Below are 18,729 nucleotides of genomic sequence, written 5' to 3'. Positions count from 1 at the left end.
AAAAATACTGCCTCATTTTTTTCTGCTTATCCACCTTATGAACATAAACATTGCTGTCATTAATGTAGGAATACATTGCGGAGGGCGGTCTACTAATACAAGTAACAAGGTTGTGCTTATGTGATTACATAAAGGATGGAATAATGAATATTTAACTTTGTTTCGCAGGTGCTTCACCTCCACGTGTTCGATTACGACCGCTTTTCCCGGGACGACTCTATCGGAGAAGTATTTCTCCCCCTCTGCCAAGTAAGTTCAATGAATTCTTATATTTTTTAAATACACACAATGTTTTTTGTTGTTTGGTAATGACTTCTTAACGGCAATAAAGCTGTCACATGTAAAAATAACATTATTAACGTATGATTAACAAGAAAATAAAATGCGTGCATTACCGGCTCAAGTATATACCTAGACTGAGTAAATCTGGCTTCCAAGAAACTGGGACTCTTGTATTATTGGACATCTGAGACCAGCTGCTAACCCTTTACAAATCTCAGGTATATCCAACAATTGAATTTGGGAGCCACCTTTAGGCTGGAACTTCATTACACCAGATAAACCTCCTTGATTCTATGCAAACGAGGGCGGTCCATCTGATATACAAACTGTTGTTAAGAGACCGATTGCCATTAGACGCAATGTAGGTATGCTGAGTCTGTTTTACATGTATTTCAAGCCTACTGAAAGAAGCTAAGAGCATTGATCCCCTGTGCACCGGGGCATGTAAGGATACGAGCGTTACATCCGGATTATTTCTCCGACTCGTTTTTGTGTAAGTCGGTTCGCATGCGGAGATGTTTTTCCTCCTTACCAGCACGACCTCCAGTTTCATAGTCGAGAACCTCAGCCCTCGACCACGGCGGCTGTCAAACATTCTTATAAGATTATTATTAAGATCCTTTTCCATCAGGTTCAATGCTCGAGTACAAGTACAATGTTAACTACCATAAACCCCCGCACGGAGAAAAATGAGTATTACTGATTTATTAAATATCTTTTAAAATTATTGGTAATCCGGTTAAAATAAGAACTGCAGGCCGGCTTTTGATAAACTTTTAGTAAATTCGTAATAATTCCGGAAAACATGTTCATACACCTGCAATTATTTTAATAATAAATAACGACGAAATGCAAAAATGTTGGAATTTTTATGAAAACGTATTCCGACATCATGACAAAACATTGGCATATTACTAAAAGTTTATCAGGAGTTCTGATCCAAGATACCTATCAATTCATTCGTTCATGGCCTGCAATCCCGTTTTAAACCGGATTACGAATAATTTGAAGAGATTCTTAATAAATTGGCAATATTGTTTATCAGTAAGTTTTCTTCATGCATTCACTCACATTATTTTCGTTAACATGCGAAATATATGCGATACATAACATAACGGTTTTAGGTACTTAATAAAAACACTGCTGTCACTTTAAAAAATATCAATCATCAACAACATCAATCCCAAAAGCACAGAATATTTTCAAAATCCTTGATAAGTGTTGATTTACAATCAAGTAATGTTCAACTCGTATCAACTGAATAATATATCACTCCCAATGTCCCAATCATTTTCATAAAATCCAAAGGTTTAAAAATATAAAATACGGAATTCGCGTGTTCATATTACAGGGTAGGTATATTTTCACATTTCGTTCGCGGAAGTGAAAGAAGCCTGCGCCACTGACCGACTGAAAATCAAAATTTATGACGGTACACTTCCGTCCCCTATAAATTTTTTTTGGAACCTTAATAGAATTTCCGAAATTAAAATATGGTCGAATGTGGCCGAGGGTGTAATTTTGTGAACTGAGTTGAACGATTTTGCTTTTTTATGAGCATTTTAATATTCAGAGACCTAAGTTTATTTAGTTATACATTTAACCTCACGAAGAGAGAGCTTTTTCGAACAAAACTTTGTCCAATTTTTCAAGTACACGAATAAAAAAAATTAAACGGAAAGCCATAATTTTCTCAAAATTTAGCAATGTAAAAAGATTAAAATATTTTTTTTTTTTTTTAAACATACAACAAACGATGTTGTATTCCCATGAGTTATTAAACTCATTAAGGGATCGCCAATTGGTAGTTTTGAAATAGAAGAGTAAAAAAATAATAAAAAAGAGTTTTATTCAGAAAAATTAGACCCAACCCAACCCAATGTGCAGACACAATGTATGAAGAAAACATTTCACAGAAGCAACATACAGACACAACATATGAAGAATCACTTCACAGATATGTCACAAAAAAAATTGTCTTATAAGACTTTATGAATTATTATAATCACTCATTTGATTTATGTACTGTTGGTGTCAAAAAGTTGAAAAAGTATCCTCAATGATGGACTATAGAAATGCATAAAAACAAAATCAGGAAAATACATTAAAAAGTACGGGCTCAAAAATAAACAGACCTAATACAAGATGTTTTACATTCAAAATACATGAGATGATTAAAAAAGTCCATCATCTCTGGATGTACAAAGTTTGGTATTTGGAGATAATTAGGACGGCTATCAGAACAGAGTTTCTACCTACTTATGACTCGTTTTCCAAATAACATTTGAAAAAATAGGATTTCAATATATCTTTTCGAGATTTGTTAGAGGCATATCCCTGTCTTAATTCTTCAGGCAATTTGTTATAGTTAGTGTAGGCAATATATTCTAATGATTTCAGTCCGAACTTTGTTGAGTGTATTTTTGATATATGTAGTTTGTTGTGTTGTCGTGTATTATATTGGTGAACATCGTTGTTATAGTTCAGTTTAAATAATATTATTTTGTATTCAATCATAATAATCAAGGACGTTATAGTAGGGCCATACTCCCTGGGTAGTATGTTGTTCTGACCGTAATAGTACGGCCATACTCCTTGGGTAGTATTTTGTTCTGGCCGTAATAGTACGGCCATAATCGCTAAGAGGTTAACGACATTAGTTATAAGCGATCCAATTTCCAAACCAAAAATATATGATTTTACATTACTTCGCAGTGCTTCGCCCTTAATACTATAAAAAACTGTACTTTCAGTAATAACAAAATATAAAAGGAAAAAATTTAAATGTTTATAATACGGAGACATGAATAAAAGTTGCAAAAGGGCGTAAAAGACGATACAAAATTGCGATGTTTTCCAGAAAATCAGTATCCAAGCAATATTTTCTTGAATGGAAATCTTTTAATATTGTTTAAAACGGAAACCTTAAAAAACATTTTAGCTTAATCGGCTAGTAGCATGGACGAATGCGTCGGATTTCCACCCAGACGTCGGAAGTTTAATCCAATGGCAGCAAGTCCTTCATCATTGCGAAAGCAACATTTTCCGCTTATCAAAAAAGCATAATAGTCCTGTGTCCTCAATATGTATCAATTTAGCACCTAGCCGTCCGTCTTATACGTCCGAGTATGGCACCGTGTTCTTGACCAAATCATCTTTAGGGTGCTTTAAATATGATGTAAGGCATCCCGGACAGGACCCTATGATCTGTACCCCTTGAATCCCCACCTTGGCGACCCTGGACATGAGTTCAGGGGACCCCTCGGGCCGGGGACCTTGTGCAGGTGTAATTAGAGCAGTCCAATTACTCGTTGATCAAGAGAAACAAAAGAATACAACATCATTTTTTTCAATTTCAATTTTTTTCAATTTCAGTGCCGGCAACCCGGGCGTTTATTTATTATTAGTTATGTACATACATGATTTTTCTCCTTACCCTCCTCACTAGACAAAGTCTGTTCTGAGGCTGGTAACTAACAATTTATAATTACATAAAAACAAATAAGTGGTAAAAAAAAAGGAAATATATATATTATAGTAAAAATAATAATAATAAAATAAGAGGAAAATCAGAATTTAAAAACAGAGTAGAAAAAAGAAAATATATAATTTTAGATATTAAGAATATTACTTATCTCTCTTCTTTCTTTGACATTCAACCAGTTTAAAAATCTTTTGAATACCCAATTCAAATTATTAGATGCGACGTAGGTCTTTGTTTGGGCTACAAACTTATTGAATATATGTGGTGCCAAGTAAGATTCATGTTTTTTTGCAAAATTTGATTTGATATATGGTACTTGTAATTGATTGTGTGTGTTTGCTCTTGTGTTTTGCGAGTGAGTTATGAAGTGTGGTGATATTTTTATGCAGTTTTTGTAGATGATCTTCTTTATGAATAGTTTATTTATGTCTAATAGGTTATTGTTGATCATTAGCTGTTCTGTCGGATGTTGATAAGGCTTTCTAAACATAATTCTGATTATTGTTTTATGATTGATTTTAAGTGATTTGAGATGAGTCTCTGCTGCTGCTCCCCATACTGAAATACCATACATAAGAATACTTTGACAGAGTGCAAAATATATATTTTTTAGCTGAGGTAGTGACATAATGTTTCGAATTGTTTTGAAGATGTAAGAGAGTTTCCGTATTTTTTTTTGTAATTAGGTTGATTTGGAGATCCCATTTTAAGTTATTGTCAACAGTTAAACCGAGATATTTAATATTTTGCGCATAATCAATTTTGTCACAAACACAGCGTGAGTTAGTTAATGAGGTAACTGTGCAGGGGTGAAGATGAAGTTGTGGGCGACTATCTGGCTGACCAGCTAATGTTTTACTGAAAGTTAAGTATTTAGTTTTAGAAATATTTAGTGTCAGTAGATTATTTATTAGCCATCTATTTACTTCAGTCATCCCTGTTTCCGTGTGTTTGAAGACGTTTTCCCATGATTGGGCTTTGAATAAAATTACAGTGTCATCTGCATAACTGATTACTTTGTACTCTATGTTCCCTAGGCTTATCTCAGTTAGACTGTTAATGTAGATGAGAAACAGTATGGGACCCAAGACGCTGCCTTGGGGTACTCCATACCTGTTGCCTACTTTGTCACTTTCTTGATTATTTATTTTTACAATTTGTTGTCTATTTTCATTATTTTACATAACATATTATAAAAATTTATTCCTGCGATATTAAAATATAAAACAAAACATATAAACTACATACGAAGGAAGGTACTTATTCTTACTTATTCTTGAAATGTCCATAAAACAAAACTGCTACAAAAACTAGCCATAAAGCGTTAATATTATGAAATTATCGTGCAATATAATCTAAGTAACGCTAAATTATCTTCAGCGTGTTATTCGAATATTAAATTTTACGAGAAGATTATTTTTAAGTTCCCACTGCTAAAGTGTTACGCCACCTTACAACTGAAAGCAAAATAAATGTATACTAATATAGGGACAACATCTCCCGGCTTAAGTGGGGAGAGTGCTTGATAAGCGAGATTATACACTACAGTATAAAATGTTATAACCCCCGTCGTGTTATTTAACATGCGACGCCACTGGGAAATTTAGTAAGTTTCCTTCAATGACAGTTGACGAAGCGACCTTTGGTAGAGGTTTTACGAACAGTGGCGCTCTAATAAAAACGCAATTTGTCCAAATGAATTACTTTATTATAGTTGAATTTGCGTGGTTTGTTACAATGTTTTTTTCACATGAATACCTACCTGCATAAATAATCTAAAATATTTACTAAAAGACATCTTATTTTATTATTAATAGGTTTGACTGAGGATTAAACCTTCCTCCCTAGGTGCTGGAGTTACTTTAGGTTGGGTAAAATATTGGGATCAGTATGTCCAGGAGTGATGGACCCATCTCTCACAGTGGTGCAAGACAATGGGTCAAGAAAGCCCGGCTCGAGAGGTCAAAGGATCTCCCCTAATCGGTCTCTCCCGATCCGGCTCGCCACACAGCTTTTGGGCAGGCGGATCCCCTACTTAAACCAATTAAAACCTCACCTCAGGAACCCCTGCACCCCTACTAAGCGACCAAACGTAGCGAACCACTTCAAATGACTTTGGCAGTCACTGATGAATGGTTTCCGAGGTAGCGGTGTACCTAACAGCTTCCCAAATTTAAGATCACTGCTTTATAAAAAGAGGTATACGAAATGTTTTTTTAAGAAAGTCCTCACAGCATGATCCAACAAATTTAATATTAATTATCTACGACCAGCCGAAGGATTTATTCTAACCTCCACAGTTCTGTGTACTTAAGTACTGTGACCATCTCCAAACTAGGGGGATTTCCATTAAGTATTACAAACACAGAACCTACGCTGAAGGCAGAGGACTGCTATGTCTTATCTTGCTATGCTTTATCTTGAGCTATTTTAGATTGTGTAGCCGTAAGCCGTAACCTTTGCAGATGATCAGTAAATCCGGTATATCATCTACTATCAGCATCATGGAACACTAGCGCAGACCCGGTAAAAAGTATCGCGGGATAATATACATAAGTGCAAATTCGAAAATGACAATTAAAATAATTTTCTGTTCAAAATATAATATGATGTACACGGTGAGTACGTTACCGCTTCTATGAAAATTACACACAATCAATTCTAATCAGATATCATTTTTTAAATGACACATACATTTAAAGAAAATCCGTGTTCCTGAGTTAAGCAAGACGGAGGCACAATATCAATACAAAAATACACTTACAGACGTCTATTGCTTATAATAATTTTTCCAATCTGTGCCATCATAAAAACCTTGTCTTATAAACATTAGTTTATCATTAAAATATAGTAATATATTTGACAAGTCAAAATATTTCACCAACAAATGTAGTAATATGTCTATGTATAATATGTCTCGACGCCATCTAGTGGGAAATTTAGCACTAACAAAGCATTTCCTACAAAAATAAAAAGTTGGTTGTTTACAGATGGAAAAAATATAATAAGTAGTAATTGTTGATTGAAGTACTAGTACATGTTGCATTATTTGGCGGATTGGAAATAAGCCGACGTGAGTCAGTCGTCCAGAGCATCTGACCGAAAATCAGAAGGCGCGGGTTCAATTCCCGTCTTCGGCATTAATTTTTATTCGGGAGATATTTTCAATTTGTATTGATATTACAGGCGACTAATAATTGCTTATAATAATTTATTATCGAAATTTGTATGTTTGACTGCGTTTATAATTAAAAAGACATTATAATATTTATTGATGTAGAGAAAAAAGTAGATGCTTATACGAATTTCTTACATTTAAAATCGCCATTTTACCATCTAAGGTAATCCGGTTTTTTCACTACTAGCTTACGTGTACCGGGCGTTGCCCGGGGTTATGAATGATTTAGAGTAAAATTTTGAGGTTTCATTTTTGTGGTGGAAGTAATGTATTTGTTTCACTTGTCCAAGACTTCTTCTGTCATTCTCTTCCACATCATACATTCTCTTTACACCTCTCCGTTCTTCACTTACGCTAAATTTTATCACAAATAATAAATTGAATCATTTAAGACAATATTAACGAAAATCTGAAACAGAAAAATCTGAAAAAGATACTGTGACATCTAAGAATTGAATCCAGGACCTTAGCCTTGCCGGAGCTCTGTTCTAGCGCAGAGCCCCGGCGTATCCCGATTTCTAGTAATCTGGTATTGATGGAAACTTATAAATGAAACGTAAAAGTAAAGGAATAGAAAGTAAAAAAAATGGGCGAAAATTGCTTTTTACGTCCATTTTAAATCAACCTTATTTTGAAAAGTATTTAACCTGTTGGCAAGTCTCAGATCCCCACGGACTTAGAGGCCGAATAACCTTTACTATAAAAATAAGCCATTATTGCCAGGTGGCAGTTATTTTACCGCCGTTGTGTTGTATATTACCTCAATTTACTGCTTTTTCTATCGATCCGGTCCAATCTCACGACGGCTAGAAAGGTGGAGACTTTTAGAAGTTGTAATACTATGATTTATTTCTTGGGTAGAACTACCTACCACTGAAGACATAAACTAGTAGAAGTGCGGTGTGCTCTTGCCTTGTAAAAATGATCAAAAAATTAAGGTTATACCGATCAATGTAATATATCATTGAATGAGATTATTCTAACAAATCTAAACGAAACATGAAACAGAACAAGACAAAGAAAATAAAAAAGAAAACGGTCTCAATTAGAGTTAATTTGGGAGGCGGTATGGGTACCGCCGCCCCGTGAACCATTCATTGGATAACGAACGCCTCTGCCATAGGCCACCCTAAGTGGCTCGCTGCATTTGTTGACTTAGCAGGGGTACCCGGCAGTGGCAGCTCGTGACCTTTGGGTGTACTAGAGTGATAATATTACAATTTATTTATGTATGTAAATTTCCTGATAATTTTCATACAAAAAAAACGGATTTTCAAAAAAAAAATAAAAATCGCTTTCAGCCACAATATCCATCCGCCCATCAACAGTGTCACGGACCGGATTTATAAATTTAGAGATCTTTTTACCTCACCAGCAGGACTCTCTCGACCCATCGCCTTGCACCGCAGTGGGAGGGATAGATTCAAACATCCGTCCCTTCTGGACACACTGACCCCCAGATTTCTACCCACCCGTCATACCTTTTTCCTTCCCAGAACTAAAGTAAACTAACTAACTAGAATAACTACCCTCCACACAGCATCATCAAAGATGAAATAGGCCCTGAAGGAAAGTATTTACATCAGAGCCTCCTCTGTGGAATTAATGTAATAAAATTGGATCTATGTCTTCTCGAGCAATGTTTTTATCAACTCGAACATTGGGACCCAATTATTATACGTGATATTTGTCGATCATTGGTTTAGTCACTAGACCAATTATTAATGACTAGACTCTAGTGCATAAAGACGCTATCCCGGTAAGTCAGAGATCCTGGGTTCGATTCCCAGTCTAGACCGTTATATTTAAATGTTTCTGTGTATTTTTCTGTTTCTGTACAGGTCACAATTCTAGTTAGTATCTATTCAGTGGTGGTAGAGATATTATTCGAAATAACAATGTCCACTTTATTTCGCACTCTTGAATTACGATTAGAGCTCTCGAAAATAAATGAAACTAGGTACTGGAGGTAAAATAAATAAGTTATAATAATAATATCTATATTATACGAGTTAAATAAGAGGGTGTGTTTTTTTATAAATCTTTGTCTCTGAGTTCAATGGTTTTCAGGGTTCAAGTTTTGGATTAAATTAATTACAAAATATGTACTAAAAAATATATACCTAGTTAATAAAAAAATATGGTCTTACAGTCCCATCTTAGACATTTTCACTTTCCACGTCCATTTTATCTCCACCCCCCACTCTGCACTAATCCCTAGTCAAACCTCCACCCCCACTTCAACGCTTTGTAATATATAATGTTCACCCATTGGTTTGTAATGTTGCATTAGTATTTTCTGCCCTAAGAAAGGAACGGTTGTTCCGAAACTGGTCGGCTTATGTAAAAAAATATAGTATGTATAATGTATATTCAAACAATGTAACATTTTTCATTTATTAAAATACGTTTTCATTAAATTTTTTCTATCATTCTTTTTTTTAAGTTTCAGTTATAATTTTTTTGGTTGCATGAAATTTCATCAAAATTACAACTAAACACACCTTTAAAAAATGATGTAGAGTCATTAAAACTAATTAATCAAAAGTTTTTTCAGTTTTTGTTTTATCACTTTTCATGACTTTATATCAATTTTTGTAGGTGTGTTGAACTGTTATTTTGATGAGATACCCGATCACCATTACCCACTTACCTGAATCAGTCACAGAGATGTTGGATTTTGTAATTCACAATTCAAAGGAGTTGACCAACCTCGCAGTTATAAAGCTGCTTTACTTAAGCTTAGTGCGTAGCATTTTCCAGGTTGGATACTAGTGGTCTAGAAAACAAACCATATTTTATTACGATACCTTCTTTACATGAGAGAATTCGGTTTTTACCAATGGCTCTTTGGGTCTTCTTCTTCTTCCTAGCACTATCCCAAGTCATTGCCTAGGTAGGCTGTTGGGGTCGGCTCTTCTCGTTCTCAGGTTATAGCTTCTTCGGTTCTGAGTGTCGCTTTCATCTAGGCCGTTTCTTTGTAGGATTTTGGAGCATTGGGTCATCCAGGAGTTCTTTGGTCACCAATGGCTCTTTGGGTAATACTGGGTATCTACAGCTTTAGTTCTAGAGGGAAATCTTAGAGAGATGTCGCATTACTGCTGATGGCTTATAAGATTCTGAACGATTTATTGTCAATACCAGACATTCTGGCGAAAATGGAACGACAAAACAGACTTCTTATTCTTCCCATGTGCAGAACTAACTTACCAATGCTGATGCCCCTAGGAATACTTATTAGGTTAAGTGGATATTTTCCACGTGTCATGCAACGAATTTAAGCACTACGTTTTAATTAATCTTTTACTTTGTGTACCTACTGTGTCCTTTTTTGTCCCACATTGTTGTAACGTGTAACAAATAACGAGCTTTGTACCCAAGAAAGTATAACTGACAAATTATTCTCACATCAAAGATTATGGTCAAGAATTGCCTAACCGTATAATATAAACATAAACCAACTTATTGTAGACCCCTTCCTGCAATCGTGAGGTTTCGTCTATGCAATATGCGTAGCAGATTTTTTTTCTTATCAGGGGTCACGTTAATCAATTTGTGAAGAGGAAAAAATTTTTCAAACTTCCAGATGCCAAATTTCAAACAACAGTTCGTGACAATAGACACCGAAAAACACCATGACAAGTAATTATATTTTTGAAGCATGGACTAAAACCATTTGCCATGAATTCGGTGATTACTTTGACTTATATTGTATTTTAATTGTATATTGAGATAGAACCTGCAGACAAGCAGCCATGTGGCAGCTTCGTGGGACTATCTATACATTGTCTAAAAAAAAAGTAAAATTTTCAGTCAATAAAGATCAGCAATTCAGTTAAAAAAATAAAAAAAACTTAATGCACATTATATATAGATTAATACATAAAAACATGAAAGACGATATTTGAGGTACTTATTTAAATATTAGGAAATTATAAACTATCAGAAACAAAAATCAATTATATTATGGTGCTTAACCTCACATGTAACCTCATATATTTATTGTGCTAACTAATTATACAATAACTTTCTTTATCGCTTTTGCAATATATTTTTTTTTATATACAGTTTTTGCAAAATAAATCCTTACCTTCCTCTATGATTTCACCGAACCACCCCTCAGATCAATTCCACTTTAAAATAATGTATTATTATTAATTTAGTGAAGATAAATTTTAGCATTGACATTAAACAAAATTTCAAAATCTGGCATCTCTAAAATAATTAACCTTGTACGGTTTTCATATCCGAATGAAATAATTAAATAAATTACTTACTTACACCCTGTGTTCGAACTTCTTATGCATATAAATAATATTTAGCTCCATCCCATTACTTACAATCTTATCAGGCTAATGCTACAGGGTACACAAGAAGAGAGTTGACTTTATTTTCGGGTCGTAATAATTAATAGGCTGACATAAAAACATTACGCTATTCATTTAGCGCCACCCGGTCCCACAGGGGAAGTACGGCTATTTGGAGTGTAGCCGTCTGCTTGAATTAGGGTGTGGTAAAAACATGGAAATTTATTTATTAAATAAAAGTAACCAAGTCCCGTTTTACATTCCCGTCTCTCTTTAATTTTTGTACGTTACGTTTCCGTTTCAATAAAATGGTGAAAAAACTTTTTTTTAATTATTTTTTATTATTTTTTTTTTATCTTATTTTAATAAATGTGAAATCTTCGAGTTTTTTTGTACATTCTTATTCACCTTTTTTTAAAATATTTTTGGCACCTACATGCCCAAAGAAAGTTTTAAAATAAATGTCATTGAGATGGTGACGTTTCTTTGTGAAAGATTGTGTAACTCCTAATTTTATTTTTTTGTAATGGTACACAAACTATGTGAGAAGTATAATTAAGTAGGTAGGTATTTGAGAATCAGCCTACAAATCTTTTGATTTCAAAGTAAAATTTGGTTTTGATTTATTAAAAAGAGAATATTAGAAACATTATTTTTGGACGCGAGGTCTACTGTTCACAGAACTACTAGGTATAACCAATTTAATAGTATCATATGTGTCATCTTTGGGGTTCAGGCGTCATATGGGAATTCTGTCTCTTCGAGACCCATGTTGACATTTTCCTCTCCTGAAAAAGCATCTCCAAAGATGGAGTTAATACGAAAATAAAGAAAAAGTATATCGTTGTCCATTTTAGCACCAACGTGCTTTTAAAAAAAAATCATTTTTATAAAGAGTTCATCCCTAGTTTCGTGTCATGAGGGAGCCAGCGGTTCTCAACCCTTTATCCATGACGAAAAACAGTTGATAACATTTGGCACCTAGTTTCGTCTTTAACTTAAACAAGACGGTGTGGCAATTGAAATTTTTTTGTATAAGGAGTCAATTTTATTGTGTAGTAAATATAAGTAGGTATTTTCGTGCGCTGTTAGTAGGAAAGCTGGTACTTTCTGCATTTGACTTTTATGTGATAGTTTTATACCCATTGTAATTAATAATAATTACAGCAATACTATTGTACTACAATAGTATTGCTGTACAGCTACAGCTGAAAAAAAAACTTGTGGAATCAATATAAATGTTAAAAGATTTTTACATTTATATTGTATTAACATTCAAATGTGACAAACTTTGAATCACCCCGACTTTTTTTACGTCGGTCGCGTACGATAAATGCAGGGGAATGAATGAAGAGCTATAGCGAAACGGTGATGACGGTCTGCCGCGCGAGTCGCTACGGTCTGCGAACTATCGGTCCAGCTCGTCCGTGCTACATCGTCGGTCGAACAAGTGATGGGCGAGCATGTGTACAGTATTATAAAATCCCTCTTCTTCGGGGCTTATCTAGTTATTTGTACAAAGTAGGTAGTTGTATACTTAGTTAAAACGTTGGCTTGAAGTGTGTGAGGTATTGTTTCCAATCGTTTTATAAACAAGATATTTATCAAAACGACTTAATTAATTGAAGACGACTCAGGCGAAGTCAGCAAGTCACTGTGTAGCATAATCGTGTAGCCTCACGGTCAGCGGCTGACGTACACGACCTCAAAAGATGCGTTTTATTATTTTTATTTTATTTATTTATGTCCATTTTGAATATACATTTTACAAATGATTACAGTGGTTTATATTTTGGTACAGAAAAAAATAAAAGTACATGCTTAACACATGAGTTTAAGATGAGTTCTATAATTTTGAAAAGGTGTTTACTGTTCTATAATTAAAGGCTAAAGGACGTGGGCACTTTGACTCCTTGTGGCCAGGCCGCTCGGCACGCTCATTCTTGCCGGGACTACTCCTTGATAGTGGAACAAACTGCCCTCGATACGCGGCTTGAGTAATTTATTTTATTTTAATCATACTTAAATCTATAAATATTGTTTTCCATCATTACTATTTCACTTTAAATGCTGAACCATCAGGCGAACACATCTCTGATTTGTTTTTATATTGAGTTAATATAAATGTAAATATACATACATTATTATTTCGTCATAACAATCATGCATGCAGGGACATTGGAGCGTTTAAAATCGTTTAAAAATAAATTTAGTTTCCTGACGTGTGCGGCTTAGGACGTTAAACAATCTGTTTCCTGATACAGCCATTGGGAAAGTGGTTGATCCTCTCCAATGTTCGAAGATGAAACAGGACGTATATATATTTTTTGCGTACCTCCAAAAATATGTTCCGTACCGCACCACGATTTGAGGATCTCTGGAGCATTAAATTCAAAATGTGACCAGCCCACTAGAGGGTGTTTCAAAATACACAGAGCCTCGGGTACTACATAGACGCAGTAATCCAAATGAAAATAATTCATACGTTTTGGACGTTCGGTTCGCAAGGCGTTTTTCAAACAATAATACCCTTCTCCCTTCCAGAGCTTGGGAAATTTATTACCCACCCAGTAGCTTCTTACAGGGTCTATCGGAATAAACCTTGTTATTATTATTTCACAAAAAAATGAACACCCAAGAGTTCCTACTGTCTGGAGCTACTAGGATAATTGAAAATATTTTCCATCAGGGCCTATGTCATCTTTGGGGATGCTGTGAGGAGGATTTTTTTAAAGGAAGAGAAGGATGAAGTTCTGGGAAGTAAAAAGGTGTTGCGTATGATACCATCCCACCCACTGCGATTCAAGGTGATGGGTCGAGAGAGTCCGAATGAAGACCACCCTCTGCTGTCTTGGTGGGCAGATGCATCTGCCGTCAAGACCTGGACAAACCTGAACCCATAAACACGGGCACCCTTACTAAGTCATCAAACGCAGCGAATCCCTTAGGGTGACGCATGGCAGAGGTATAGACCATACATTAATCACCTAATCACAATTTGCAAAATTTTACTTATTGATAACTTCATCAGGTGATATTTTCATTTACTGAAGACACCCTTATCGGACACACACATTGTTTGATTAAAATTAAAACTTGAAGGATTACGAGATATTTTTGGAATTAATTGACTTTACCCTCTATTCTCTAAAATATATTTGTAAACATATTTGTAAATGGATTTTGTGCACTTTTTCCTATTTTTAATTAACAATAATTGTTAATATAACTTACCTTGTAATATTGTATTTGTAAAGGCGTATTAATATTACTTTAAAAGGCTGCCATGTTAACCTACGAGAAATAGTTAGGTTGCAGGCAAACCCTCCAAATAATGTTTTTCTACTGTTTATTATTGTCTGTATCTGTGTTTTCTCCAATAAAAAAACCTAAATTTTCAGCATTAGAAACATCCACGTTGGTTGACAGCCATCATTATTCACATTTTTTTCAACAAATTGATTTCTTTAATAGCCTATAACTTGCAACCAAGTCTCTTTCTGATTTTTAAAACTTTTCTTTGAGAATCGATAATATTTTCAGTGATTCAAATCATACTCTCTTTGGACACGAGATCTAATGTTTCAAGAAATATTAGTATGTTACACAGAAGAACCGTGAACCCTGACAAAGCTAATAGGAAACTTACTGATTTAAAATAATACTAATTGATTATAAATCTGGTCAAATTATTCGTGTTCCTGTTAAAAACGAGACTGTAAGAATGAATTGACTGATTTCCTGACAAACTATCAGTAAAACACGAATGTGTTATGAGGATGTCGAAACGCGTGTCGAAATTTTAATACTTTCGCATTTCGTCATTGTATTTATCAGGAAAAGCGCAACTGCATGAACACGTGTTCCGATATATTCTGAACGGAATAATATTTTACACAAGATTTTAATAAATCAGTCATCCTCATTTTTCTACGTGCAGTCCGAGGACCAAATTGTGACATGAGATTTCCAGAGATGTTCTTTGTTTCGTCTCTAAATATAATGGTTAATTATTTAGTAAATACCTAATACAGTTTTCCAGTTATAATAAATCTGTTATTCTAATATCAAAATATACATAGAGATTGATCCTTTCTTCCGCAAACTCCCTTTTTAGAATAATTAAGACCCATGAGATACTTGCGGAAGTACCCAAAAGGCTTCCCTGGTAAAGATGTCCTTACACGGTACCACTTTGCTTAGTAGGTACCTACCCTAGTAACTGGTGGTTGGTTAGACGCACAGTAAAACGTTCGTGTCATCTTTAAATTAATATTTCAATCGGCCGCGGCCGGGGGGAGCAGAGCGTTAAATTTACATGGAATGCAAAAGTCTATTAATTTATTTGCTTGGAAATGTTACAAGCTTAAGACACTGGAGAAAATTTGTTAAATGGTTCCTAAATTCTATCGGTTTTCACGTTCTAATTTTTATTTTATACTAGCTGACGGGTACCCGGCGTTGCTTGGGGTTATGAATAGTTTGGAGTAAAGTTTTGAGGTTCAGAATTCTAGTGCAGAGATAATGTGTCAAGTCTTTCAGTAAAATCGGTCCAGAGAAGAGGGGAAGGAGATGAATGAGAGGAAGGTGCTGTAAGTAACTGACTATTCAGATCTGGTCACTAAAAACGGCTAAAACCGACTCAATACCCCAAGGCTAAGCTTTCTGCAATATTCAGATGACTTAAGCCTGTCCAAAACGTTGGCCCAAATATCAAATATATATATATATATACAGGGTGTATCGGCAAGTACCCGACAAACTTTAACCAGCTTTTCCTCAGCACATTTGGAGTAAAAAATGTTATGGGCGCTTTGCTGTCCGCTAACATTTTTTTCCATTAAAAACAAAAAATAAATAAAAAATCCACACTCCGTCACTGTCATTTGCCTTGTTTCTCGCGTTCAAAAGCTGTTATTAGCAAGTGCGTCAAAAAGTGTCCTCGCTCTTTCGTACACACTAAATAATAATAGTTAAAAATGAGACGAATGGTGCTGTGCCATTTCGTTGTGATTGTAAAAGCGCGCCAACGTAGGTACGTACGTACATTATTCAACGAAACTCGAACAGAATATTGCCAGACGGGTTTTCAAACTTTGAAAAAGGATAAAACATTGGTGACATGTGGTGAAAATATGAATAGTAATTTTTTTATTAAAAAAAATGTTACCGGACAGCAAAGTGCCCATAACATTTTTTACTCCAAATGTGCTAATGAATAGCTGGTTAAAGTTTGTCGGGTACGTGCCGATACACCCTTTATATATATTTTAAGTTTATTTTTGTATCAAAAAAAAATTACATAACTGATGTTTCTGTTTTTGTCAACAGGTGGACTTGAGCGAAAAGCCTTCATTCTGGAAAGCCCTGAAGCCTCCCGCGAAGGACAAGTGCGGGGAGCTGCTGACGTCACTGTGCTACCACCCCAGCAACAGTATTCTGACCCTCACGCTGCTGAAGGCGAGGAACCTCAAGGCTAAGGACATCAACGGGAAATCAGGTAAGACCTTAACTATCTAATTTGGCGCCCAACGTGGGGCTGAATTTCTGTTGTGAAAATATGTTATATCTACTCTTACGTTATACTTTTTCTGACCATTTTCGTATGATAGTCACGTAGTCTCGTTCAAACTCTGGATTTCAGTTCTGTCTCTCAAGGATGATGACAGCAGAAAACACAAATGCTTCTTTGGGTTCCGCTATATAACTATTTACAGTATGTTTATAACTATCAACAGTAACTAAGCAAGAATTAACTGAATGGGTTTGTTATCTATGTCGTTCAGTCCAACAAAATGTCACTATGGTCTCTAAAGGCATGTGAAATTGAGAAAGTAATTGCCCTAGAACTCATCTTATCGACGTGTTTCCAGCTATGGTTTAGAGTTCTGGGTGTTCACCAAGAACAGCAAAAATATTGCTAATGGGATTCACGACGAATCTTCGGAGTCATCTAAAGAAATTGCGTTTAGCTTGTTTGAAAGATGGGTTGTATTTTGCTTCTATAAATCTGAAATAAACCTTGGGGATGAAGAAATTTTAAAATGCTTAAATAGACTCTTTGTCGATTTATAACACCATATAACATAAACTATATACATATTCCTATTTTTAAATACGTTCTTTAAAAAAAAATACAGTTGTGGCAAGCCTACGCACGACGGAAGTGAAACTTTTAGTATTCTTCTCTCTCTCTCTCTCTCTTTTCATTTCATTCTCTCTTTTTTCTGTCTATTGACATATTTATAAGTAGCATGTGATAAAAAAAATTCAAAGTTATAAAAATATGGGATTCGAACCCGGGTCCTGCATAACGAGTGTCGAACGCTCTGCCTCTAGACCGCGAGGAGAGGTATCTCGCGCGATGAGAACCGCTTATACAACGTGTACTCCTCAATTGACTTGTCCCGCGCAAATTTTTGTTTTCAAACACGGCAAATGAATAATATCACATAACGTCTCGTTAACGCTTTATATAGGGTTGAATTGAAGATATATCGGCAGTGTGAAGTCATATCTGTCGTTTTTCAAAATATTTTCGTATATTTGTCCTTTTTGGAAAAGATCTATCGTGTTTTAACAGTCATATCTGTCGTTTTTCAAAATATTTTCGTATATTTGTCCTTTTTGGAAAAGATCTATCGTGTTTTAACAGTCTCATACCCGTATGGAGTCTGAATTTGAAAAACATTTCTAAATTTTGAAAAATTCACTTACGGCTGTGTTTTTTACTAAAAAAACTTGTCACGCACGTCTGCGAGGGTAATTAGTCGCGTTATCGGCCTTTATTAGTAATTTTAATGATTCAAAATAAAAATAATTAATCAAAATACCGAGCGACTCTACCGGCTCGATTTGTAAGCTATATTTCGACCAAAATATCATATAGTCAAAATATCTAAAAGTCGCAGCACGAGAGCATTTTATCACTTTTCCTAGTATTAAAAAAATCACAAAAAGAAAAAAAAATAGTTAAAGCGGGGATCGAACCTCGGTTCTTCACGACGACAGTCGGGCGCTCTGCCTCTAGACCGCGAAGCTGAGTTTGGAGAGTGACCTAAACTAGGTATATAATATTAGCTAGGCTTCTATAGCGAAATGATCGCGGTTTTTCGTGACGGTCATGAGTCGGTTTTACTCCGGTCCTCGAAATTGCATGACGCGCGTAAAGAAGTTTCACTTCAAAAAGAAACACAACATAAGTGGTTTAATAATAATAATAATACTTGGATGACTTGTATAGCGCCGTTTTTGTGCAAAAACACCTCAAGGGCGCTGTGATGTGTGGCATTTACATGCCTCTTGAATCCTTCAAGGCTACTGTTAAAAATGTCAACAGTCTTAGGAACGTCATTTAACAGCGTCATTCCTCGTCTCATACTATGCCGAGCCAGTACGTCCGTTTTGCTACGTGGGATACACCCTAGCTGTAGTTATTCGGTACCGATAACTCATAGTATTCTAAGAGGTATGGGCTA

The 18,729-nt window shown here is 35.1% G+C and overlaps 1 protein-coding gene across 1 annotated transcript in view; it reads left to right on the top strand.

Annotated features, from left to right (window-relative positions):
* Positions 1-18,729, top strand: part of Syt7 (Synaptotagmin 7) — a 155,699-nt gene that overhangs the window by 118,507 nt on the left and 18,463 nt on the right. Inside the window, exons 4-5 of the mRNA XM_089647871.1 lie at positions 169-249; positions 16,583-16,751. Coding sequence (XP_089503997.1) covers positions 169-249; positions 16,583-16,751 — 250 coding nt within the window. The remainder of the gene's footprint in view (positions 1-168; positions 250-16,582; positions 16,752-18,729) is intronic.

Source organism: Hesperophylax consimilis, chromosome 27, assembly GCF_061612785.1.
Source record: "Hesperophylax consimilis isolate HC1 chromosome 27, BYU_Hcon_1.0, whole genome shotgun sequence".
Taxonomy (NCBI): domain Eukaryota; kingdom Metazoa; phylum Arthropoda; class Insecta; order Trichoptera; family Limnephilidae; genus Hesperophylax; species Hesperophylax consimilis.
This window is presented reverse-complemented; position numbering and strand designations above follow the sequence as displayed.